Source organism: Setaria italica, chromosome IV, assembly GCF_000263155.2.
Source record: "Setaria italica strain Yugu1 chromosome IV, Setaria_italica_v2.0, whole genome shotgun sequence".
Taxonomy (NCBI): domain Eukaryota; kingdom Viridiplantae; phylum Streptophyta; class Magnoliopsida; order Poales; family Poaceae; genus Setaria; species Setaria italica.
This window is the reverse complement of record NC_028453.1, coordinates 35,058,381-35,086,353: the sequence shown is the minus strand read 5'-3', so window position 1 is coordinate 35,086,353 and position 27,973 is coordinate 35,058,381. Positions and strand designations below refer to the sequence as shown.

The window sequence follows — 27,973 nt, the reverse complement described above, 5'->3', positions numbered from 1 at the left end:
CATGATGTTTGTGACTTTGTGTCCTGTTTATACTGCTCGTTCAGGGTATATGATTGATAATTGCTTCCTTGATTCCATGCTTGAATTCTACGCACGTGTGTTCACGTTTCATGCTGTATGGGGCAGTACGAGCTTGTACTGTGTGATCATGTGGGTTCCTTGGATCGTCCACAGAATCCAGAGCAGGGCACGCAAGATGTTGGTTCTGGTTACGTTAATGAGACGCATTTTGCCATGTGCACTGAGGGCTCATTGCCCCCATTTGAATCCTCTATATCGATCCTACTCCGTAACTATTAACGCTCCATCTAGCATTTGTTCTCGTCTGCATGCCTTGAAAAATTCTTAGGTGCAATCCCTGATGTTTGAATTGGTCTCCATGGCTGGAAGATGCTGACTTGACTGAGGTGTGCCAACAGGACGAGACGCTGGAAAATGTGGCCTGTGGCCATCACCTCACCTCATGCGAGGCCAAACTTGCACATCGTGATTAGCTGCGACGTCACGATCCAGATGCGAGAGGGGTGTACACCTACCGGAGAATAGACCAGTGAAACTGACAGGGCGGCATGTTGTATGCATCGGGGGGAATTGCCCCTGCTGCATTTCAAGTATACTAGCCTCCCTTTCCATCCCCTTCCATCCATCCAGCTTGGACAAAAGAATATAACAAAATTCACCACATAGCAGATTGCACCACTTTATCTTACACATAGGGTTGCACCTTATACTCTTATAATCAAGTTTGGCATTCAGGTATCTCAAGGAGGAATGTTGTTCCATGGCACACCTCCGAAGTCCCGTTGCAGCTTGGTGGGCCAGGGAAGCAGCGGTCAGGTTTGGGCTTGGGACGATGCGGTCGCCCCAGTGAACGCATAATCTGGCCGTAAACTATTGGCCCACGAACTGAACACACTCAAACTTGGTGGATCGGTACGGTTCGCCTGCGATAATTTGCAGGTAGCGTCGTAATTTGATCTCCTGTTGAAAGGACAGAAAGCGACTTCCCATTCAACGATGACTAGCGGACTAGGACGAGACGACGGAGAGTTGACGATAAGCGTGCGCGTCAGCGCGTATGGCTAATCTTATGCATAAACGTATCTATTTTTTTTACAACCGGCAGGAGAGGTACCAATTGTATTAAAAAAAGAAGGTTCAAAACGAGTTACATCTCACTGTAAAGAGGAAAAGAAACCTCTATGCACGTACGACAAACATGAAAAAACTCCTATGAATGTACATTAAACTCGTGCCAGGAGCTTGGACAGATGCTTTGCTCCCGCCATCATCCACCCCTGTGCTTCGTCCTTTATCTATGTGAACAACGCAGCGACCGTGGCTTCCTTTCTCTTGAAGATTCTCACGTTACGCTCCTTTCAAATTGTTCAGGAGGTTAGATGGTTGTCGTCCAAGTCACAATATTCTCCCAAATCTACTTAGTGAACCTGCATCCTGCAAAGAGGTGTAGCGCCGTCTCTAACTCTGAGCGGCAGAGTGGGCAGTGGGTTTGATTAGACCATTCTCTACGTTGTAGCCTGTCTGTCGTCCAAAGCCGGTTCTGGACAGCTAACCACAAGAAAAGCTTACAGCTCTGCGATGCCCAAAGCCGCCAAATTAATGTTTTGAAGTTTGTCATGGATGATCCTATGAATTGCCCATCGTAAGGCGACCGAGCTGAGTAGATCCCATTTCCAATAAGTTTCCACGTGATGTCATCTTGTATCCCAGGCGTGAGGACTATGTCCTGCGAAGCACGCCATAGCACAATGAATTCCTGGAGGTGACTCATGGAGAAGCTGTCATGCTGTAGATCAATGTCTTTGATCCATTGCCTATTTTGCATGGCATCACGTAGCACTATTTTTCGCTTTGATATTCTGAAGATGTTTGGGGCCAAGTCTTTCGGCCTTTGGCCGTGAATCCAGGCGCTGTGCCAGAAGGAGGCCTTGCTGCCGTCTCCAATGAGGATTGCGGTGGCTGCCACGAAAAGAAGCTTATCTTTGTTATTACATGGCGTTTCTGAGCCGATCCACGGTTTATCAGTTGCTTTCCTTTACGCTATAGCCATCTCAGCCTTAATCCTCTTCTGCATAAACGTTTCACCTGGACGTTGGATGCTCCCGGTTCGGCGGGGCATCCACATCACGACATGTGCGGAGCAGAGCAGCATCGGCCAACAGACTCCGAGAGGGCGCGCGCACCTGACAACCACTCGACGGAGCATCCCAGGAACTGCATGCACTCATCTGCATTGCCACGGCGGCAGATGCATACATCTCGCAATTATTGGATCGCAATTGTCGCCAATCGTCCTCAGGCCGAGCGGGAGGAGTGGCACTCAAACTCCGCCACCTCAGATTGCTGCGCGGACAGGTCCATTTCACTCTAATTCATCGATATACCAGTGATCTTCCGTGACTGAGAACGTGTGCTGGCCAGACAAAATGGCCGGCGAATCACCCGCGCGGGGTTTCCATCTCCATCTCCATCTCCTCCGCGGCACGATGTTTCACCACAAGCAGAGTTGATTAGTCGGCGAAACGTTCTTGCCAAGCGACAAACACATCATCACGACGCGTATCATCTGGACGCTCTCTGATTTGACCCCGTTGGCAATGATGCTCAGTTCAGAAAGAGGAGGCGTTCAGTAATAGTCGCCTGACAATTGCTAGCATAGTCGTCAGTATCACAAAGTATCTTTCGTCAAGACAAGAGTGCACATGCCAAGAGACAACATTACAAGCTCATTTCCGTTGTCTTTGCGATGCTTGTTGTCAAGCTCTGCACGAATGCGTGGCCCGGCTCCGCTTGCTGGATTTAGCCAGTAGGAAGTTCCTGGAGGTGCCCACTTTAGTAAATGGGTTGGTCTCAAATAAGTTTAGGACCAAACGGTAAAGAACTCTTGATGAAGAAACAAGTAATCAGTCTTCTATTCAATAAACATCTCCCTTTACAATGGGTAAGAATACCTTTATAGTGAAAGCAAGTATACTTTACATTCCAAAAATACCCTAACTCAACCACTACATTCATGAAATTCTGTACATATGAGTTATTAGGGTGCACGTTTTCAAGTTGAACTCCCTGTGATCACATTTCTCACGTCGCTGACCTCGTACCCTCGGATCTTCCTCCACGGGCTCTTGCCTTGGAACACCTCCGAATGCCCATGTCGCCGGTTTCCTCAATGTTCGAAGCCTCGCTTCCGTCTTACCTTGATGCACTGATCCTCATAATTAACTTCTTGGTCCCTGGGAAACAAACAACCGAACTAAACGTTATTCTCGTTGAAAATGAACAACTGAGGGTAAGTATACGTAAATCCGGCCTGATTAGATCATGCAGATAAAGCTCGAGCACATGGCCAAGTGTTAGCAACATAGCTACGGCAGGCCAAGACCAGACGGTGGACCATCCAGAAGCCGGCCCAAGGTCCAAACGTGTACTTAAACCCAATGTGCGAGTGAGTGGTCCAGATGGAGCGAATAGATCTTGTACAAGTAACCAGAGGGAGTAGAGAGGGTGCACAAATGTAACAAGAAATATGTCGTCTCCTTCCTCTATCTTCCTCTTCCTGATCCCGATTCTCAGAATCCCTAGCCGCCGCCACCATCGTCGCTAACACCAAGGGCCAGAACTTCCGAGGTTAACGAACCTTGTGGAATCTTAGCCACTTCCGAGGCTAGTGAACCTTAGACCATTCGGGCTTCTCTTAGGGACGTGAGGTTACAACACGGGTAGATGTGTCCGTGGTCTGAGGGTGATGTTTATTATTGGCAATCCCCAACAAAATGAATTGGGAAACTTTGCTTGATGTACTATGTGGATCTAACTTAGACTCTGAGCTTTTGAAACATGGTCTCTTTATTCCTTACTTCGTAGTAGACTTTGAGAAAGTAAGAGGCTTAAAAATCAATCAACCAATAAGGGCAAAGAAAAACAATGAACTATGCGTTACTGACAAGTAAATTAAACTCACCAATATTAATATTTGTGGACTTTTTTTTTAACATTCTAGTTTGGTCTCCATTTTGACATGGCATGCATCACAAACTGATAGGGTGATTGGGTGAATACTTTCGAAGTGCCAGCGTACCGTGCGTATACACTGGAGGAGCTCCAGGAAGCAACCGACAACTTCGGTTCCTCCAACCTGATCAAAACTAGTCCTCCTGCACAGGTATGCAGTAATGGATTCCTGCGCCATGGAAGGCAATGAATATGCAAATTAATGTTCCACTATTCATCGTAAAGGATTTACTCCACAGAATGTTTATTTCAGAAGTGCATTTGACAGGTCATGTGAATTTATATTTGTCTAATTTTCTTTTTCACCTAATGCATTTTTTTTAAAACAATGTTTAGTTCTGCTAGGGTGCTAGGCTAAAACTTGTCAAATGGTTCAATGTAGTATCTCCACTCATGGCAGAGTACAACTGTGTACTGCCAATTATTGTCCTGTTATGTTTGTTGCATGTTGGCCGCTTTAGGCATTTGATAAACAGAGGCTTTGGGGTGATTATTACACAGTACCTTTCTTCTATACATGTAACAGGGCTGATTTTGTTGCAAGTTACATGTGTTTGCTCTTTTGGAGTGGGGTTCAAAGGCCTTTGAAAGAATGAACTGGTTTCAGAAATTGGTAGGCTCATTGTTTCAGAGTGTCAATACAAGACAAGCCAGTGAAGCCGTTGTTGATATCTCAACCTTCTCATCACCAACTTTGTTGCTATTTGCAATTGTCATGTTAGTATCCCCTCCAACCCCTATTTTAGCATGAATCTTATTAAGCTAACCTGCATATTTAGATCGGTCCTTATCTGTATCATGTTGCCAGGATCACTTTCAGAAACTTTGCACAGGTAGAATACTTTCAGCACTAAAAACTTGACTGAATTGAGACCGTATGTTCCCAGTTCAGACCAATACAAGAGAATAGATCATTAAAATGCACTCCAAAAATGAAAGGAGGCACTATAGAGGCTAAGCGCTAATACTTGTGAAAGAATGAGAAACTGGTGATCCTAACTTGCAGGATACCATCCTTATGTTTTCCTATGAATTTGAATGAAGTTCTAGATAGCATACTTTGTCACCTGCTACCTAGAAGATCATTGTTCAGTAACTCAAAACTGCTCCCATAAAAAAGAAGTATATATAGATCAAAATCAGAAGAAATATAGATAACCTTTGCACAAGTGCGCTTAATGCTTCTTTAATAACAGGCTGTTACTTATCTTCAGGTACCTTCCTTCCAATACATCATTTCTCCCAATCAACAGTGAGAAACAGCCCTTGGCAGATAAAAATCCGAGTCGCAGAGCAATGTGGAAGAATTTCAGCATTATTCACATTTTTTGCCTGTATAACTGAAAGGAAGTCAATGTTTGCAGATCCACTAAATTTCAATGTCTTCAGCATTTTATTTGAAGTGATCAGGCAAGTTCATATCATTGCACAATCAAAGGCATGCATTCCAGAAACAGTGTCTAGACATGAATTCAATCGACAAGAGAGAAAAATGCTGAGCTGAATTTCCAAGCATGTACCAGGCTGTTTATGTTTGTTGCTTCTAACTTCTAAGCAGTAACAAACATTTCTTCTTTCACAGCGCGTTCGGCAATGTGGGGTACTCGCTAGGCTACAGTTGCTAGAAGTTGATGAAACCTGATGCCAGTTGCAAAGCTGCTTCATATGGGTTTGTCGGCTGGTGGACTAATGAAGGTAAGCTGATAATTATCTTGGTGATGTTCATCGGGAGGCTCAAGAAGTTCATCATCAAAGAGGAAAAAGTCGACTGTGCACACACAACACCACATCAGAGGGTGGAAGTTGCACTATTACAAGAATCATGAAGTACTGAATCAGCTAAAGCCAGAGCCTTACCATCTTGTGCATGACACGGGAAAAGATTGCCTGAAGGATGATTTCAGCTGTACAAAATGCAAGAGATTCATGATTCATCAGATGAATGAATGAATGAAGAAATCACGACTGTCAGTGTGGGCGTCTGGTAACTTTCCGAATTCCGACTAGTAGATATATATAGCGGGGAAAGATCAGGAGCGTTCCTAGGCTGAGAGGTCCTTTTAGGCCTGTCGGTTTCTCATTTGCCAGGACAGACAAAAAAACACTGACGAACTAGGGAGGACTAGAAACTCTGGGCGCGCGTCAATATGGAGTTAGTCCGGTGATTGATCACGTTATGAACAAAAATAATATTGCTTCATATACACAGTTCACAGACGACATCTTACTGTCATCATACATTCATACATGCATCTTGACTACGTAGCTTGCTGTGTTTAACAGAGAACTAGGGTAGTGTATCTGGAAACATTGTGGTGTTTTGCCGCGTCCTACTGGTTGGGGCAGTTGTAGTTTGGTGTTGCTCTAGTGATCTTGAGCTTGGATTTTTGAGAAAACAGCAGTACTTGCAGCTTCCTGTAAAAAAACACTTGCTATAGCAATGGATAATAAAATTTTGAAACTCTATATCAGTATGTAATATTTGAGCACTATATCTGTTGCTAAATTTCCAAATCACTCACTAAATAAACAATGTGAAGATTTCATACAGCAGGCATAAGAATTTTAAAAAGGAAACTAATGATAGGCAAATCAACCTGGTTCAGACTCATGATAGAAAGAAGAAATGGAAAATGCCAAGAGAGACTACTTCAACATCGGTTTGCATACCTTGCCTTCATCTGAGTCTGAGTGCCTTTGAGGAAATATAACATTACTACTTGACTACTGTATTACTGCTGTATGGCGCTGATGATGGATCAGATTTGCACTGTAGCATTGATTTCGTTATTGGAAGATGAGGAGCATGGTTTCTTTCCACCTAAGCCAACCTTATCCGATTGACAGCAGCAATCATCAGAATCAGAATTGTTTTTCTTATTCCCAGGTGAGCTAGATTCATTTGATTCTTTAGTATCACTCTCTGAAGAACGACATCTTGCGGGGTATGTTATTAGGAGAAGTATAGAAAAGACATACAAATCAACACCCATTTAAATTTGGCACTTGAAAATATAAATGACAGTAAAGAAAATTATCTTAACAAAGATAGGTATTTGCTTCAGTACATCTCTTTTATAAATATTTATTTACGTCCTGCACACCCACTATGCTTTTATAAAAAGAAATCAGATAATATTATCCACCACCTAATATTCAAATCTAACCATAAATTTAACTTACTTTATGTGAGTGTTGTTTGGTGCAATGACAGCACGTACAAGATTATTTTGGGTTTTCTGAATGTCTTGTAAATGAAATTTTGATTAGTTCTAAGAGTTAGTTGAGTAGCTAGAGCATTCTGAAACTATTTGGTTAAATAGATGAGATCTTGACATTCAGACCCATACTCAAATTGCTGTATATTATTATGAACTTTTATTCAGATAATATCTGTAGAGCATAACCCAAACTTGTTGATTCATATATTAAACAGGTTTTAGAGAGGAGTATGCAGTGTTTAGAAATAATAAATAGAGTTGTAAATTCGGGTCACTGATCTAGCAGTATATAGGATTAGAGGTTCACCTAAGAAGTATAGCTACCAATCTAACCGTGGCCTTTTCGCATGCTTTAGCCATCTGCACTTCTTCACAGGAAATTCGTGGAGCACATGGTGTGCATCTTCTGTTACACAATGGCAGGTGATATTAGCAGAGGAGGGATGTTTTTCTCTTCTGTTACACAAGAGGATGCAGAAGGACTAACCATGGGGGCAAAGACCAGCAACATGGAGGTGGCTTGGTCTGCTGTTGTAGTGGTGGTGAGGAGCAGATTAGCGCCATGGATCCTGCTCGGTCTCGCCTCGCTGGAGATATGGAGCTTGGCGGAGACGGGCAGACGGCGGTGCTCGGGCAGGTGGGCAGGCTTTGGGCTGTGAATTGACGGCCTAGCTGACACAATCTGGGCCTTTGGCCCGCATACAACTCCTGGGCCACACGCTCCCCAGATGAGAAAACTAGCCCATTCGAGGCATGGCCCGCTACATACAAACTGTTGGCCCACGAAGCGAACACCCTCAAACTTAGGACGACGACGACGAAGAGTTGATGATAAGCGTGCACGTTAATTAGGGCGTATGGCTAAGCTTCAGCGTATTTGATTCCTCAATCCATGCTTGAATTCTACTATGCACGTGTGCCACGTTCCATGCTGTATGGGGGCAGTACGAGCTTGTACTGTGTGATCATGTGGGTTTCCTTGGATCTTCCACAGAATCCCCAGACCAGGGCACACAAGATGTTGGTTCTGGTTACGTCAATGAGACCCATTTTGCCATGTGCACTAAGGGCTCATTGCCCCCATTTGAATCCTCATTCCTTAGGATTCGTCTTCCTTTAGATAATACAAGATATATTTCCGACTTCATACACCCTTTCCTTCGGATATATTAGACCACAATTATTATAAGATATAGCTACCGCTATAAGTTAGGCACATATTCTAAGAAATATGTAGTCAAGACATCAGAAAATTGTGAACAACAATCAAAATGAGAAGAAGAAATTCAAAACCTCCAGCTTGCACCTTAACTAATCTTTTTTTTTATGCATTGGCTGGAAGACGATGACGTGAATCCTGCTGATTGAGGTGTGTCAACCGCGCATGCAAGATGGTAGTGGCCGTCACCTCACCTGATGCGAGGCCAAACGTGCACACCGTGATCAGGTGAAACGTCACGACCCAGCTGCCGTGATCAGAGAATGGACTGGTGAAACTGAAAGGGGTATCCATGAGGGAACGCACAGGGAACTACAAAAATCCAAGGCGGTACAGGAGGTGCCAACGAGAACGGGTGCCCTGCCGCCGCGCAAGATGACGTCTTGGGTAAACAGTGGGGGGCGCATGGAGACAGACGCGGCACCACGCGATGCCGCGGAAGCCAACAAGGGAAGTTAGGTGGAGAGCAGAGCAGGCTGAACTCCGAAGAATATCAGCCCAAGCAGAACAGGCCATGAGATAATGCTTGGAGCTTGCCTAGGTTGTCTCTATTGCACCTCCCTAACTTCCGTTAAAATAGAAAAGGTTGTTTTCCATTGCTCATGTATTCTTAAGCAGGTACATTGCTACATCTCAGTCTTAGGACAAGTAAATTGCTATATCTTAATGAATTTTTAATGATACGGAGGAGAGAGAAAGAAATCTTTGTTTCGCGAAACAACCGCCTCATGAGTTAAATTTTAGGACTAGGGACAAATCAATACTCATTGTACGAGTTGTTGTTGCATTGAACTAATAATATTTCTTTTTTCATATGCACAAGTTAAGAAATTATATAGCTCTACAAGACATTTTATAAGACAACCTATTGTATGAGTTTTCTGTTGAGTCGTCTCAAGATTACATATCAATGCACGAGGTCGCCTATTAGACGAGCTCAAGGTACTTGCTCTTCATGCAGTGTCACATAGAATTTTTGCTGTTATAGCATTCTACTATTTACTTACTTGAATTTGAAATTCGAGATTAATAGAGCTTATAATCAGGTCAGATATTCCATGTGCTCCTAGAAATAAGGTAAGGCAAGAAAAAGAGTTCATTGTTTCACGAAACAACCGTCTCATATGCTAAATTATTTTTGGACTGCGAGACGACTACTCCACGAGTTATCGTTGACGTACAATTCATAATATTTATTTTTTCTATGCACAAATTAAGGAAATCAATTAAAATCACTACGAGACAACTTAAAATGACAATCCATTGTATATATTTTTTAAGTCATTTCAAGATTATATATCAACCCATAAAACCGTTTATTATATTAATGTACTTGCCCTTAGACCGGAAACTAAGCACTTACTTTATTGGTTGAGGAAATTTTGATTTTCTTTTTTGCGAAACGTCAGCAAAAGCATCGCTAGAGTATATTGTTAGAAGAAGAGAAGTACCCCAGGTTGTAAGAGAAAATCGGGTCAAAAAAACCGAACAACTATGCATATTAACACCACATTCTCATCCACGCACGGATGAACGACAGCAGCCGGCAATGATTGATTGCAGAGAGGCATCGGTCTCATTAAGTAAATGCAGGCCAATCTATCGATCGATCTGATGAATGATTTGGCACAAGGGGGGGCGAGATTTGGAGCCGCTCGTTTGCTGGAGCGACGAGTGAGGTGGTGGGGAACCGAATTATGAGCTCGGACGCGGACGAGAGGAACGGGCCATGCAGATAAGCCCAGGCGCCGTGCCAACTAAAGCAAAGCCAGCCATGGGGTGCATCATGCGACGCGCAGCAGCGAGATCTCCTCTCCCTGTGCACGCGAGGTCTGGAGCCTGATATCTTCACCGTGCAAGTGGAAGAGTAAGAACAAGAGATCCACTATTGGACGGCTTTGTTTTTCCTGCCAAGACATCGGTTTTTCTTCTGAAAACAAAAGAATTTCATTAGTGGCCCTTTGAAGCCCGGAAAATGATAGTTTCAAGTGGGCACAAGAAGTGCTAGTTTCCTGCTTGTTATCCAATCCCAAGAAGGCAAGAATCATCGAGCTATGGCCCTGCTGCCATGCCCAAATAAATTACTGCTCGGCCGCAGTAGCGCAAACGTCCTTCAATGCGACCACATACTCTGAAAAACCTCAGAGCAGCTGCATGGCGTTGTCTATAATCTTGTAATCGTCCCTGGAGCAGATTCAGAATCTGTTTGCCATTGTTTAGAGCAGGCACGCTCGCAGAGATTCTCCAGGCAAGCAAATGGCTGACCGACCATGCGCGCAAGGCGCTAGTAGTAAATTACGAGCACACATAAGCTAGCGATGGGTTGACGTGTGATTGATTTCCCATTTGCGTTGCAGAGAAGATCACCATTGTGCAACGGCGAATTTTTAAGTAAGCATGTAATCTAACACTTACTCCCACCGTCCCAAAATAAACGCACATCTCGTTTCTCGAGGAGTCAAACGTTTTTTAAATTTAACTAAGAATATAAAAAATAATATCAACATTTGTATCTCCAAATAAATGTATTAGGAAAGTATATTCAATGCTCAATTTAATGATACTTATCATACATTATAAATTAGTACATTTCTTTTATAAATTTTAGTCAAATTTAGAAAGTTTGACTTTTCGAGAAGTGAGATGTACGTTTATTTTAAGGAGGGAGGGAGTAGTAGTGGCGGTTTACAGGCATCTCTCTCGTGGCTGTTTCTTCCCGGCCCATCAACCGCCGGTTACAACTGCCTACGTGCTGGCCGTCGCCGAGCCGAGCCGAGCCGGGCGGTTGCTGCCAAATCATATCGCTCGATCGAGCGCGTTTACTGGACCAAGGAATCAAAAGGTGAAGCAACGTGCCAGGCCGGCCAGAGTTTGACCCCAGCGCAGCATAGCACTCCGGTGCATGCGCTGCACTGCTGCTGCAGCAGCCTTGACCTTTGGGCAAAGGTGCCAGGAAAAAGAGGAGCAATGGCCATCCATCCATCCAAAGCAGCAGGAGCAGAGCGGCAGTGCCCAGCACTCGATCGATTTTGACCCGTCGCGTGGAAGCTACACGCTGTGCCACGCTGCACGGCACCGGTTCCACGTCCGAAGGTCAAGTCGAGGAGAGTGCAGGAGTGGAGTGGACTGATCGATCGGATCGTGGACGAGTCGTGGTCGTGGGACGGGCCGTGCCGATGCCAGTGCGATGTGGCAACCTGGCAGAGGCACGGTGGCCGAGGTCGACAGCGCGCGCGGCCACGCCGTCGGTCTATGACTTTCGGTCGAAGTATTAAATATAGGTTACAGGTTAATATTAATGATAAAAATAGTTGCATAAACGAGGTTAATTCACGAAATGAATTTAGTTCATGATCACCACGTGTGATAATACAGTAAATATGTGCTAATTATGAATTAATTAGTTTTATTAGATTCATCATAGAATTAATCCTCGTTATGTAATTATTTTTTCATTAACCTATATTTAATATTTCTAATTATGTAATTATTTTTTCATTAACCTATATTTAATATTTCTAATTAGCATCCACATGGCTCGAGTTAAACTTTAACCAAGGATCAAACACCCTTAGAGCCTGTTTGGATACCTTGTGTTAAAATTTAACAAGTGTTAAAATTTTAACACTAGTGCTAAAGTTTAACACATTGGGGTGTTTGGATGATGTGTTAAACTTTAACACCTTTGGTGAAAAATGACTCCATTGCCCCCTCATTTATGACCGGCGGAGAGAGAGGAGGAAAGAGAGAAGGGGTAATCTGGAAAAAAGTGGAGAGGGGACTACTTTAACACCTTTAGCAAGTTTTAACATCCCCTCCATGTATTTATGAAAAATGGAATGTTAAACTTTAACACCTTGACCTTAGCATCGGACGGCATGTACCAGGGCGTACACGTGACATTGTAGCCTGAAATTAGCATGGACAGGCCGACCCCGATACGCGGCTTCGGGCTTCCTCCTCCGGCGGTCCGGCCTTGTGCTCCGCACCGTCCTTGGCGACCACGCATCGGCACCAGCTGCAGGCCTACAGCTACCCAGCGTCGCTACGAACGAACGCTCTCCCCCGTTTTCCAGCCAAATTTTTATCTTGGGCCAACTATGCATTCAGTGGCGGGTCCGGGTCATATGCTAATCGACAAAAATCGGGGGAGTCAGGCCTTGTTTAGTTGCCTAACTTTGGGGTGTCAAAATTACTATAGCAATACTGTAGCGTTTCGTTTGTATTTGTGAATTATTGTCCAAATATTGACTAATTAGGCTCAAAAGATTCGTCTCGCAAAGTACAACAAAACTGTGCAATTAGTTTTTGATTTCGTCTACATTCAGTACTCCATGCATGTACCGCAAGTTTGATGTGATGGAGAATCTTCTTTTTGCATAGTGCCAAAGTTAGGTTTTTGGAGTGAACTAAACATGACCTCAGTAGTTTTAAAGTAGTGCGCTGTAGCATTTGCATCAGGCATTCAGATTCAGGCCAGTTTTAACTCCGTGTCCATTAAACACAACTGCCACCTGGCCCCAACCTGTGGGCCAGGATTACGAACTGGGTCCCGCAGCCCAGTGAAACAGCCCCATCCCCCAGACCGACACCTCCAACACCACTTCCATTGTCAGGCCAGCCACACGGGATCTGCGCCGCCGTACCATACCACGCAGCCACCCCCGCCGCCACGTGTTCCCTGGGCCCGGCCCACCGGCAGCCTCACTGCCACCCACGCAGGGACCCACTCGTCAGCGAGACGTGGCCCCACGCGAGGGGACACAGACAAACCACAGTGTGCAAGGCTGCTGCCCGCGGTAGTGCGAGTGTCCCCACCGCGAGTTCGGCTGGAAAGCACTCCCATTCCCTCCCGCTGGTCGTCCATGGCCACCTCCACCACCTGCTTCCCACCACGCCTTCCTCCTCCCCCCACTGACACCCCTCTCTCTCCGTCTCCCTCTCTCTAGCTTCGCCATTGCCGGCCGCCCCCGTCCACAGCCGTGACAACTGTCACACGACACTATGGCGCCCTCCCCTTCCTCGCCGAAGCCCACCGTCCTGCTGCTGCTCCTCCTCCACCTCTGCGCGAGCATTGCCACCCTCGCGTCCGCGCAGGCTCAGCCTCTGGCGTCGTCGCAGGCGAAGGCGCTCCTCCGCGTCCGCAAGCTGCTGGGGTACCCGCCGGCGCTCGAGCCGCTGCGGGGTGCGCCGGACCCCTGCGCGCTGCCGCCGACGCCGTCGCTCGCCGTCGCCTGCGATGGCGGCCAGGTCACGGCGCTCTCGGTCCGGGGCGACCGGGACCCGGACGCAGCCTGGCGCGCCGCGCTCCCGGCCTCCTTCTCCTCCGAGGCGCTCTTCACCACGCTCGCCCGCCTCCCCGCGCTCGCGCGCCTCTCGCTCGTCGGGCTCGGCGCCTGGGGCCCGCTCCCCGGCGACAAGCTCCGCCGCCTCCAGGCGCTGCAGCAGCTCAACCTCAGCTCCAACTACTTCTACGGCGGCGTCCCCGGCGACCTCGCGCGGCTCTACTCGCTGCAGAGCCTCGTGCTGTCGCGGAACTGGCTCAACGGCTCCGTGCCGTCCCTCGCCGGCCTCCAGTTCCTCGAGGAGCTGGACGTGTCGCACAACCGGCTCGGCCCGGCGTTCCCGGAGGTGGGGAAGGCGGTGGTGCGGCTGGTCCTGGCCGGCAACAACTTCACTGGGAAGATTCCGGCGGGGGTGAGCGCGCTGGGCCAGCTCCAGTACCTCGACGTGTCCGGGAACCGACTGCAGGGGTGGATCCCCTCCTCCATCTTCGCGCTCCCGGCGCTGCGCTACATCAACCTCTCCCGAAACCGGTTCGCCGGCCAGCTCCCGGCAACAACGGCGTGCGCGGAGGCGCTGGCGTTCGTGGACGTCTCGGCGAACCTGCTCACCGGGGCGCGCCCGGCGTGCATGCGGGGCAACTCCTCGGCGCGCACGGTGCTCGTCGCCGGCAACTGCTTCGCCGACGCTAAGCAGCAGCGGGCCAGCACGTACTGCAGCCCCGGCGCGCTGGCCGCCGTGCTGCCGCCGCCGCAAGGGAGCGGAGGCGGAGGGCAGGGGAGGGGGAAGGGCGGCGAGATCGGGATGATCCTCGCGATTGCCGGCGCCGTCGTCGGTGGCGCATTACTGATTGCGCTGGTCATGGTCGTGGTGCTGAGGAGGGCGAGGACGCGGCACCCGGAGGTGAGCGTACTGCCTAAGTCGCCGGCGGCGGCACCGGCCAAGAAGGCGGATGGATGGAAGGCTCCGGCTAAGGCGACCCAGAAGATTATTACTCCTGCTGATAAGAGTAAGTGTAGAAATTCATGTGCATAATTGAACTGATCGCATCGTTTCGTTTTCTGTCGTGCTCTTCAGTAATTAGCTAATAGTACATATAAATTTAAAATAAAAAGGGAGCACAAGATTATGTGCAAGTAACACCAAAATGCTGAGTGATCTATGATTAGTGGTACAAAGGAACAATATAGAATTGAACCACTAGTAACTTTGAACATCTAGTTGCTTTCTATCATTTTTCCCCGCATTTGTTTCTTTAGCTGTGAATAAAGTCTACTCGCTTTAGTCAATGAATTGGGAAACTTTGCTTGATGTAGTATGTGGATCTAACTTAGACTCTGAGCTTTTGAAACATGGTGTGGGTCTTTATTCCTTACTTCATAGTAGACTTTGAGAAAGTAATTGGCTTCAAAGTCAATCAACCCATAAAGGCAAAGAAAAACAATGAACTATGCCTTGCTGACAAAGTAAATTAAACTCACCAATACTAATAATTTTAGAGTTTTTATTTCACATTCTAATTTGGTATCCATTTTTACAGGACATGCATCACAAGCTGCTAGGGTGAATACATTGGAAGTGCCAGCGTACCGTGTGTATACATTGGAGGAGCTCCAGGAAGCAACCAACAACTTCAGTTCCTCCAACATGATCAAGACTAGTCCTCTCGCACAGGTATGCAGTAATGGATTCTTGCGGCATGGAAGGCAATGAATACACAAATAAATGTTCCACTGTTCACTACTTACTCCACAGAATGTTTATTTCAGAAGTGCGGTCGACAGGTCATGTGAATTTATATTTATCTAATTCATTTTCACCTAATGCGTTTTTTTTAAAACAATGTTTAGTTCTCCTAGGGTACTAGGCTACAAACTGTTCAAATCGTCCACTGTAGTATCTCCACTCATGGCAGAGTACAACAGTGTACTGCCAATTATTGTCCTGTTATGTTTGTTGCATTTTGGCCGTATTTGGCATTTGATAAACATAGGCTTTGGGGTGGTTATTAAACAGTACCTTTCTTCAATACATTTTGCAAGCTTGCATTTGGAGATTTTTTTTCAACTTTTAATTAACAGTACGAACCAAATATTCAAATGAGAGCAAACTGGATGTTTTCCTATATTTACTATTATTTATTAGTGTCTTAACTGAACGGAGGCTCAAATTCAACTTCAAGATGGTTTAACATAGCCTGTTCTAGTATATCCAGGCTCCAGCCCTAGGGATTTATTGCTGTTTTTCCATTTTTTCTGGGTATTATGCATATTTGATATTTTCCATCAGCAATTAATGTTGGCTTCACTTCACACCCCTACCATCAGTAGTACAGCTTTATGCTACAAATACAGTATTGTAAAGACTAACTTTTGTTCTTTTATGTGTCTTGCTTTCATAGCATTATAATGGTCAGCTTCAAGATGGTTCAAGAGTCTTGGTTAGATGTCTGAGGCTGAAGCCAAAGTACTCTCCCCAGAGCCTTGCCCCGTACATGGAGATTATTTCTAAACTTCGGCACCGTCATTTGGTCAGCATCATTGGTCACTGCATTGTCGGTGATCAGGAAAATCCTAATATTGCTAGCTCAGTATACCTCATTTCTGAATGTGTGACGAATGGATCTCTAAGAAGTCATCTTACCGGTAATTACAGTGAATGATGCCATGCATGCAGTTATGAACTGAATATCTGCATGACTCCCAACTTACAGTTTGACTGCTTTTACAGAGTGGAGAAGACGCGAAATGCTGAAATGGCCACAACGGGTTTCTGCTGTCACTGGTGTTGCGAGAGGGATCCAGTTTTTGCACAATATGACTGCTCCAGGCATCGTAAAGAATGATCTCAACATAGAAAATATTCTGCTGGACAAGACCCTCACATCGAAAATCAATGACTTCAACCTTCCAATTATATCAACTAGCAAGAATGGCAAGGTGAGTTCAAATGATTGGTGAAGTTCCTCATTTGCCTGCCTGATGGCTAAGTTGTAACTGTTCTTATCTTGCAGATCTTCTCAGAGATCCCATTTGCTGTCCATGAAGATAATGATATTGGCAGGTACGTTGTCCTTGTTACCTTGTGGAGAGAAAGGGACATCTCCAAACTATATGCATTGGTTATCGGTAATCTGAATAAATAGGACCCCAGTGATTGCAGTTGTTAGGTTGCCAATCAGTTTTTCTGAACGAATGAAGATTTGATTAGTAGTACAATTTTCTTGAATTGAATCAACCAACATGATTCTCTCTGCTCCCCAGTGCTCATAATATGGAACAAGGGGACAAGCAAGACATCTACCAGTTCGGCCTAATTCTCCTCGAAGTGATCACAGGCAAACCGACAGATTCTCAAAGCGAACTGGAGTCCCTGAAAGCTCAGGTTAGGCGCAAGCTCCATTTTCTCATCACAACGATGAGTCTGTACTTCTCAACAAAATGTTGTTTTTTTGTGATTATCCTCAGCTAAGCGAGGCCCTGACTGAAGACCCAGATAGACTGAAAGACATGGCAGACCCGGCCATCCAAGGTACTTTCGCAGTGGACTCCCTGTGCACGGTCGCTGAGATAGCCCTCAACTGCACGGCCGGTGAACCGAGCGACCGGCCTTCCATCGATGACGTCATCTGGAATCTGCAGTACTCCATGCAAGTGCAGGATGGGTGGGCGAGCAGCGAGAGCTTAGGCTTGAGCGTCAAATCGCAGGGCTGAAGAGCAGAGAAATAGAAAAGGGTGGTATGCTTTTGTTTCGATCCAATCATAGCAATGAAGTTATATGCGCCATCAATCTGCCTCTGGTTTTTGTTGTGCAAGAGAGATCCTTGGTGTTCTTTATGTACAGAAGTGGAATTTTTTTCTTAGATATGTTCTTCAGTTAGACGTAAAATTTGCTCTATTGGCAATCGATGCTATGAGAGTATGTGTTCATAGTAGATTAGGAATTGGTAAACGAAAATCTTAAAACATGGACCGAGCGTTCGGTTGGTAAAGGGTGCCGATGAGCATTATGTCCGTTCACCTCTATCTTAAGTGAATGCTAGAACTGTAACAGTATTTCATTTCCTCAAACTGAATACCTTGAAACAGACGCCTTAATTCCAACTTTCACGGTTAAGCATCCTGAGGAACACCCAACAATTGAAAAAATAAAAGCAGCACACCAAACTTCAGCCATTTTGATTGGCCGGGGCGCTGCGTAAATCGGAGGTATGGAGTATCAGCAGTCAATTTATACATTAAAAATAGAACATTTGGAGAAAATGAATTGCAAGTTAATTTGACGTTGAAATAAGAAGCCAAACCGGAGTAACCTAAAATAAATAAACACCAAGACACAGAATGCTGAGGTTCAGTAAAAACATTAACGCATCCCAACCATCAAACAAATAAGCAAACGGTAGATAACAATGCACAGTTGCGCACTGCATGGACAAGTACTGAATAATTTCCTGAAATCCTAGGCAAATGCTTCTTTATTGTTAAGCGAGTTCATCAATTGCTCATGCATCCATAGTTGGCGCCGCAACTGCACCCGCAGGATCGGCAGAGCCTCTGGCTTCAGATCGCTGCAGAACCACAACGGCTTCACGGACTTTGGCCCTGAGAGCCTCCGGAGACTCCAGGAGGTGTAGGATCTCCAACTTGTCCATCTCGAGCAGCATCCCTGTCACCTTGCCGGTTTGGACAGCCTCGATCTGTTCCACCACCGGGTACAGCTTGTTGCCCAACATCTACACACAAAAAAAAAACCAGAGAGGAAAGATCAAATCTAAGATCTTGAGTCGCTGCGAGATAAACGCAACTCAAATATGCTCGCCGTCGATAACTCAATTCAGAAACTTTAATCATCACGTTCATTACCACAATACCACTTGAAGGTTTGTGAATGAGTTGAAGAAAGAACAGTGAAGGGATTCATCAATAATGGATTCATGGTTACCTGCTGTTGCACTTCCGGACTAGCAGAAGCTAGACCACTAGTAAGCGGCCTGTTCGCTTCAGCTTATTCAACCGGCTTATCAGCCACCAAACAGTGTTTTCCTCTCACAATAAATCAGCCGTTTCAGCTTTTCAGCCGGCTTATAAGCTGAAGCGAACAGGCCCCTGCCATCCGCCTGTTGCGGAGATGGCATGGCGCTTGGGAAGCCCTGAGGCAGCATTGCAGGGTAAGCCGCGTTCCTGGCATTGGGCATGTACCTGATGCCCTGACTAGCATTTGGGTGGATCATCCTCTGCGCACAAGATGCCAGCACCATTAGCACAAGGAACGTATGAAATGCCAAACGTGATTTTGATGCAGGGTGCAATGGCAAGTTATGAGGATTGGAACACATAAAAGGCTGATGAATGGATGACTCAAAGGATACTACCTGCTGTTGTAGATACATGTGTGGTGACGTTGCTCCATGACGAGCACCCATCCTTTGGCCATGACGCATTGAACTCTGCGTATTCTGTGGCATTATGACTTGAGTGATAGGCCCCATTCTAGGGACCAAGTGTTGTGGAAATCCAAAGACAGTAGCTTGCAGTGGTATTTGACCAGGAGCTGGGTGGCCAAAATAAACCGGCTGGAGTGTAGCGTACGAAACAGCTGCCATTGCTAGGCTTACGTTGAGCAAAATGTGCCTAGCAAAAATAAGTTCAACATCATTGCATTCCAATGGTAACATTAAATTAATAGCATTAAAGAAAAATGAGCAATGACATAGAAATATATCCATAGATTCAATAGTGTGATAAAAAAAACAAGTAAGAATAATCAATATTATCATTTGAATACATAATTAGTTTTTTGGTATTAGGATTCTCTAGCATTTATAACAGAAAGATACAGGCAATAGAGAGAATCCTAATATTGTTAACAAAGGAGCAAGTTAAGAAATAAAGACACGTAAAACCATGCTAGAGAAGTGAATATAGGAGGAAGATAAATCACCGATCTTACACATGTAAAACAGTCACTTGCAAAAAAGAAAAGACCAGCCCATAGTCACTTACAGTTAGCATCGCTTTTCTTTGGTCTTTAGGTTGATGTAAACCAATATAGAGTGGTTTCTTTCCAACTATCTTACTGTTCATTCCATTAATCTAGCATGTTATTTCATTAGTTAGAATTTGATATTAGAAACATCAAACATTGGAAACTATTATGACAAATATTTAAAGAAGAATAATCAATTTCTAAACTTATAGCATTATGGCCAGCTTCAGCAGTGGTAAACGACACAAAACCTGAACCCTTGCTCCTTCCTCTAGAATCAACCATAACCTAAAGAATTGTCAAAACACAAATATGATAAATAGTAGTAGCATTAGCTATTGAACGTGTGGTATTTTATCCCTTCGATAAAAAAAAGAAAACCAACAAAACCAAATATAAAATTACCTTGCATGATGTTATCTCACCAAATTCTTCGAACAACTTCTTGAGCTTCTCATCATTGATACTATCATCAAGATTCTTCAAGTACAAATTAGTCCCTTGAGGTTTCTCAACCTCACTGTCTCTTTCTTGCTGAAATTTTGCTCTCAACTCAGCTTGTCTTTCTGCTTTTTTCTGAGCCCTTCCAACATACAAGACCTTATCATCTATAGACTTGTCATTCAACTTTTGGAGTGCTTCGGTAACATATTCTGATTTCTAAAAATTTACAAAACCAAAACATTTGGAGGCACCATCAGAATGTCTCATGATCACAACACTAGTAATTTCACCAACTGGTGCAAACTCTTGCCCGCAGATCATCATCGGTGAATTCAGCAGGCAAGTTCTTTATATATAGATTTGTGAACTTGACTTCTCTGTTCTGACGGCGCATGTGTAGGCCCACAAAGATTTTTCTCCCATCTACTAGCATGCCATTAAGCTTATTAATTGCATCTTGAGTGGACTCCTCACTCTCATACTGCACAAAACCGTATCCTTTCGACTGGCCAGTGGATGGATCAGTGGCAACTTTGCATGATAGTATAGTGCCAAAAGATGAAAACATGTCATGCAAACTCTTGCTGTCAATGCTAGGTTCAAGATTCTTAACAAACACATTAGCACGTCCACTCTTCCGCATACTTGGATCCCTATTGGAGAACATAAGCCTAATGTTTTTTCCATTCAAAGGAGCAAAATTCAAAGCTTCAAGTGCACGAACAACTGAAAAGGCATCAAATACCAAGTTATGAAAATACACTATATAACTGAGGCTCAAACTCCGACAGATATATTGATCAATCTTGTTATGTACTTAACATTGAAATTAAATAAATAGTCCAACATATTAATCAATACAGATATTCCCAATGACTGAATTGATACTAGATGGTCACATACAATTAGCCTACCCGTGAACATGTTGCATGCTTGAACATATGCAGAAAACTTATAATAATCATATGTGTAAACAGCAAGAAGTTTCAACTAGCACTACACAATTTGCATGTAAGCGTAAGCAATACGCATAAGTCAGAGATTGGAATTTGTCTAATCAAAACCTCAACCTGTAAAACCCGAGTAATCAATTTAATTGGTGAGAATACGTTAAGTCGAAACCAAACACGTACTGCAACCTACGGGTGATTAACATCACAAAGAAAACCCCAAACTATGATTAAGAACATACAGTGTTAAAAGTCCCCATATATAATAATTAATACATTACATAGAACACTAGCTAAGAACTAGACAATCAAAGGCTACCGCGGGCGATAGATGGATACACTTACCGTCATGACGCGAGTGGAAATTGACGTAGCCGTAGCCGAGCGAGGCGCCGCTAACGCTGTCCCGGCAGACACGCACGGTCGCCACGGGCGCATCCTGGCTGAAGACCTCGATGAGCACCGGCTCCTCGACACTATCAGCTAGATCGCCGACGTACAAAGACGCGATTGATGCAGGTGTTGCCGCCGGTGCCCCCTCGGCCGCGGGGACCGCTTCTGCCGCGATCGTAGCCGGAGGCGGCGTCGCCATTGTCTCCTCGATCGTTCTCCCTTCGCAGCCTCTACGGATTATTCTTATTTTTCTTTTTGGTTTTGGCTTTTCCTTAGGGTGTGTGTTTAGATGGAGGGACGGAGGGGATGGCAATCATCTTTTTTTTTTATGAGATGATTCCACTTTATGTTTGGTTGAAGGGATGGGGACGTCTCTCATTTAGTGTTTGGTTGGAGGAACGGCTGAGGGACGAGATGAATGGCGTTTTCGTGCCGTTAACTGTGAGTCACAATTGTCATTCACTCAAAAATTACAGGACTCACTGTCAACTGCTCAAAAACTGTTGCCTCGACCTGATCCTCCGCCGTCCTCCGCGCCCCGCCGTCCTCCGTCGTCGACCTGGTCCCTCCTCCGCCCTCCTCCACGGTGCGCCGACGCTCGCCCCCGACTTGCTCCGCCACCTGCTACCTCGACCTTGTCCTCCACCATCGGGGCCCGCCGCCACCCGCCGCGCCGCTCTCGTCCCCGCTCGCTACTCCCACTACTCCCACACCCCCCGCCACCCTCCGCAACCCGCCGCTGCCGTCCCACGAGCCCGCCGTCGTGGCCCACTGCCGCCATCCATGAGGAGGAGGAGATGGGGTGGCGCGAGGAAGAGGAGACGGGATGGCGCGAGAAGTAGGCAGGAGGGAGACGTCATCCGCGAGGGACGGATCGATCCGACCGATTTGGAGGGACCATCCCATCCCTCTTTTTAAGGAATATTCCATTTTGATGCCATTCTCATCCCACCTGATCTTCAACTAAACACATGTAAAACACATGTAAAAGTGGGATGATCCCGTCCCGTCCTCGATACCAATACTCTATTGTTATACCCAGGCGGCGGCGCGGTGGGTGATCGGATCAGGGAAGTCGGCGCAAGTTCGACTTGGACTCTATTGCAGTAGTGCTGGGCTGTGCAATAGGGAGCAATTGGCCTGGTTGACGATAAAATGATGGCCCATAAAACGACTCGGACTCTATCACAGTATATGGCCCAACAAAGATATCCGCAACCCATAAAACGATCTTAGGCCCAGATACATCCTGCACGGGCAGCACGGCGAGTCTCTTTCGGGCATCCCTATATAACTTCCATAAGCTAGATAAGCTATTTAACTATAAAGCCCACTAACAGCCCACCTTGTATGCCTCACGCGCGTAAATTTTTGTTTCGTTCCGAGCGCAACAGCATCCATCCATCCGCTGCCTTTGACTTTTTTTCCTTGCAGGTAGCTAGCATCAATTCGCTTGCATTGACTTTTTTCGGGGCACGTGGTTAGAAGGGGGCTAACAATGGGTGGGAACTTGCAAACTAAGATTTGAAGTTCATAAACTGAATACAAAGTTTAGAAACCGAATTGTAAGTGGAAAAATATCCATATATACTAATAATTACATTAAAGGTATCATCCATATGTTCATTACAACCGAATACAAAATTCTAAATTTCTCAAAGTAGATCTAAAGCATCACTTGAATATCTTCTCATGAAGCCTTACCAAAAACTGTTGAGCATAAACATAAAATTGTAGTCAAAAGTATGAAAGGATACAAAAGGTATATATAAATTAGAAGGAAATTGATAAAATTGTAATTTCATAGTTTAGAATGTTGATTGTGGTACTTTAATTTATTATTACAAGGATGTTACTCAACAGTGTTGAGGTACATTTACAAAAATGTTGAAATACAGCAATCAGAAAAGTTGAACTTGTTATGCAGTAGTGTTGAGGTAGACTTATAGAAATGTTGAACTGCAACAATCATCAAAGTTGAACTTATTATTCAATAGTATTTATTATTTAATGTCGAAGTAGCTTTACAGAAATGTTGAAATACAACAATCAGGAAAGTTGAACATGTTATGCGGTAGTGTTGAGGTAGATTTACAGAAATGTTGAAATACAACAATCAGAAAACTTAAACTTAACTTGTAATTCAGTAGCGTCGAAGTAGCTTTACTGAAATACAACAATCAGGAAAGTTGAAATATTTAGTAATAGTAAGTAAATAAGGAGAAATAACTTTATTGTATTGTAGAAAAATCATAGAAAATATTAAACAAGATGAACTTAATTGTTGAGCTAGATGATTAGAAATGTATAAATAGTTATTTAAAATGCATTTTCAAAAATGTTGAATATGTTATTCACAAATGTTGAAACAGGTTTAGCAAAATGTTGAATATAGTACTTAGGATTGTTGAAATATGGATCATATGAGAATATGACATCTTTATATTCATTATTGTAGTCTAAAAAAATGTTGAATTAGGTAAACTTAAATGTTGAAATATACATTTACCAATGTTGAATATAGTACTTTAAAAATGTTGACAGGCTGGACTTCACCATATTTATGAATATCTGAACTTCACCTATGTCAATTATCGCAATAATCGTGTCTTCTACATAATTGCTCCACTACAGAAGTTCACTAGGCTGTTGGTAATTCAGTCCTAGGAAATCCCAGGTATGGACTAGGAATAGCAACGGTTGACTTGTTTGCAGCATGAAGCAGCACTGATTTATTTAGAATTAGTAGGATAAGCAACGGAATTTGACTAAGTCACCTGTGAAGCAGCAATCCAAGCTCAGGTAGTGTTCCAAAGGCAATGAATGCGTGAGGCGCAAGTTGCAGTGCGTTTCTGCATAGAGGGTGATGTTATATATAGTATCAAAGAAGGGTGAAGGAGGGTGATGTTATATATAGTATCAAAGAAGGGTGAAGGGACCGTGACACCCTAAGAGAGGCGTGAATTGGGTATTCTAAAAACTAAGCCTCCAAGCACATATAAAAACCTATATCAATTTCTATCTAGATGTGTACTAGATTTTTCTATGTGTTGCTATCTCTACCGCAAATAGTTTTGCACCCTAGGTTCCAATTCTATAAACTACACATGGCAATTCTAGGAAAGGTAAATGCGGAATGTAAGTGCAATAAGAAATGCGGAAGGTAAATGAGGTAGAGAAGGCAAACTCCCGACGTGACGACACAACGATTTTTTCCTAGGTATTGAAAAGCAAAGCTTTCCACTAGTCCTCGTTGTTGGAGCCCTATCAAAGGGAATGCCCACGCAAGGGTATAAACTCCCCGGTCAAGTAACTCCGTAGGATAGCCGACGGACCTTCCCCATGCGCAAGTGGGTCTCCACCTAGCCTCTCCCGGATGCTCATTGCCGCTCTTCACTTGGTAGAGCTTCGGCAAAACACCTAGGGCCTCTCCTCCCTATCACAAGCATCGACGGCCACTCCACAAACGCGGTTGGAGGGTCTCGCAAGACTTACAAGCCCCGGATTTACAACTCTTGGTGCGCGCAAGCACCGATACAAACGAGGTGTGCAAACCTCGCCTAACTCTAGGCTAAACCCTAAAGCAATGCACTAATAGGTCTAAATTAGCACTAATCAAGACTTAAGCCTTATGCTAATTGCCTTAATCTTCTCTTTAGCACTTTGGTGGCTAGAGCACTTGTGTGTATGTGGAATACAAGCAACAGTTTCTCCAAGCTCTAACACCCTTCAAATGGCCGGGCCTTGGGGTATAAATAGAGCCAACCTCAAAAACTAGTCGTTGCTCCAACGGTCACAGAAACCGTGGTCATCGATTGATTCGGTGCCCCCTGCTGTGCACCACCGAATGAGTCGGTGGTGTCCCTCAAGGTAGCCGTTGAACCGCTGACGCTTGAGCCCTTTGTCACCGATTGATTCGGTGTCATTCCTTAGCCATCACCGTATGAATTGGTGAAGCCGCTGCTTCCCACTTCATCGACTGATTCGCCGCTCCGCTCCAGTACCCACCGTATGAATCGGTGTGAGCTAAAATAACCTCAAGAAGTTTCAGAGCCGAATCTGAGCCAATCACGAGCCGAGCCGACAGCACTGATTGATTCGGTGCGATCTTACTGTGCTCACCGAATGTGTCGGTGCACATAGTACACGTCCTTGGCCCTGCTGCAGTCCATTTTGTCACCGACTGATTCGGTGACCATACTTGATCACCACCGAATGAATCGGTGGATTATGTCGGTGCACAATCTTTAGCAGGATTCGCTTCAAGACTCCACATGTCTTTGTCCCAGCTTCATTACCATCATTTGAGAGCCTTAGAATTCTTCTAAGTCTTTCTTTTTCTTATCATTTGATGATTTTGTATTTCATTCTTGGAACCTATAAAACACCTACAAAGGTACAAAGGTACATCTTGCAAACACATTAGTCCCAATAACTATGTTATCATTAATCACTGAAATCATTATAGCCTAGGGCCATTTTCCTTATAAAGGGCAAATGAAGTACAGTTATTTTTATGTTTATTCTGTGACTTGCATTTTGCACGCCATAAAAAGATCATATTGGAGGTTAAGAAGTTGTTCAATGGAACAGAGGCTAGGACTTGTAGAGAGAAGACTGACCATATTGGTCATGTTCATGTTTGTCCAGCTTTAATGAATCTGCACAGATTTTGATTTTTTTCCCCACATTTTATACTATTTATCTATTATACCTCCAAAAAGTAACAGGGGTAGTTATGAAAAAAAAAATAAAGTGACCCTGCTACTTCCTTGCATCTGCTGAACTCTATTTCCACCATGAAGAACACTCGCTACATGGTGCCCAGTTGCATCATAAGCATGGTTCTTGCAGGCTATAATTTCTAAAAAGCAAATGCTTTGGCTACAAATATGTGTATGCACTAGTACATGCTACTATTTCTTTGCAAGAACTGCTTGTCATGGAGTAATCATAAGTCAACCACAATTGTTTGCTGATAGCTGTGAGAGTAATAATTGAATTAGTTGTAGAACCGAAAGCATGTTAGTCCAAACAGAATAGCATAAAGCTCTGTAAATATTAGCTGGTGCAGTTTGGTACCTGCGATCCCTTTTAAAATCAAGCAGTGCGCTAATACTAATTACTATAATTACTAGTAGTCAACATTATTCAGTAAGAACTGAGATAACACGAGATCAAGTGCAGTAAAAACTATCAATTGTGGAAAACGACAGGCATAAGAAAGAAGGACGCGCCGTAGAGCACAAGGCGGCGACAGCAGGGGGCTGCGGCCGTGGAGCACCAGGAGGCTGGCGACAGCAGCATGCGGTGGTCGACGGCAGCGTGCGAGCGGCAGCGACCGTCGCAGCCGACGATGGCGCGCTGCCTGCGGCGGCGCGGGGCCGCGGCGGCGAAGCACCAGGCAGGCCGTGGCAGCTCACGGGAGCACCAAGCGGCGGCGACCGCAGCTTTAGGAGGTCCTCAGTGGCGCGCCGACGGCAACGGCCGCCGCAGGGAACGACGGTGCGTCGGCGACGGCGAGGGCGCAGGGGGCGGCGGCGTCGATTCAAGCAGGAATGGATATGAAGAGGTTGAGGGTTCAGAGAGATGAAGAGGCATCCGACGGACCAGGCTGTGCGCACGAATCTCCAACATTGGAAGCATGACGGCGACCGTTGCTGGGAGTTTCTCACTAACAGAAGAAAAGCAAAGGAGAAATAGAACCCCAAGCTTCTTTGATTGGCCCCCAATGGACAGAAGGACACAATAGTTGAGGAGGAACTATTTCAAGGAAGCGCGGCAGGAAATAAAGACGATAAGCAATTTTAACAGATTGAGAAAACTCTATTCCCATATACTAGCTAAAGGGGATCGAGAAAATACGTTTTGAACATACATGAGATCAGTGTTGCAGTAGATTCCCTTTCTCTATTCCCCTTTCCCTTGCAACTTATACATGGACCTCACCGTCTATGGGCAATCCATTTTATCCTTTCCCACTCCTCTTTCGCATCTCACACGAAGGGCCGGGTAGGGCTGCATTTGGCGGGCTACAATGTGGTCGGATAGGACAGCGGACAACGAGATGGAGCGGCGGTGCGGCAGGCCGAACATACGGGGCCGCGCCACGCAGTCCAGTGCGATAGGGTAGTGTCGTGGATGGACGAGACAATGTCCATAGTGGTGGTGCAGCGAGCGATAGGCCAGGGTGATGACACGTCATGCTGGCGCGGTGGGGCGACGCTGTGGATGGATGGGATGACGGTCGGCATGGCAAGCCAGGGTGGCGGCTGCAGCCGGAGGGGGATGGCGGCCAGCGCAGTGTGGCAGTCAGCGCAGCAGGCCGGGACAATGGGGTAAGAGTGGTCGCTGGCAGGGGATCATGCAGAGAGAGGGAGAAAGAGGAAAAGGGGATTTATTTTCACAATATGTTAGAGGGGTATTATTACCTCTCATTCCCTTTA

The 27,973-nt window shown here is 45.1% G+C and overlaps 2 protein-coding genes across 2 annotated transcripts; one reads left to right on the top strand and one right to left on the bottom strand.

Moving 5' to 3' along the window:
- Positions 1–13,290: 13,290 nt before the first annotated feature.
- Positions 13,291–17,774, top strand: LOC101786848 (probable LRR receptor-like serine/threonine-protein kinase At1g14390). The gene is made up of 7 exons (XM_004965948.2): positions 13,291–14,764; positions 15,296–15,429; positions 16,157–16,400; positions 16,486–16,694; positions 16,769–16,818; positions 17,019–17,139; positions 17,223–17,774. Exons 1-7 carry the CDS (start codon positions 13,477–13,479, stop codon positions 17,466–17,468), a joined length of 2,292 nt encoding a protein of 763 aa, XP_004966005.1. The 5' UTR covers positions 13,291–13,476; the 3' UTR covers positions 17,469–17,774.
- A 1,207-nt stretch (positions 17,775–18,981) lies between these two features.
- On the bottom strand, positions 18,982–21,726 carry LOC101768678 (polyadenylate-binding protein 5-like). Its single transcript, XM_022826145.1, is given in 8 exon segments — positions 18,982–18,988; positions 19,143–19,366; positions 19,368–19,385; positions 19,758–19,848; positions 19,952–20,028; positions 20,146–20,493; positions 20,495–20,910; positions 21,480–21,726. Coding segments are annotated over 8 exon segments (1,428 nt in total).
- Between the last annotated feature and the right edge of the window lie 6,247 nt (positions 21,727–27,973).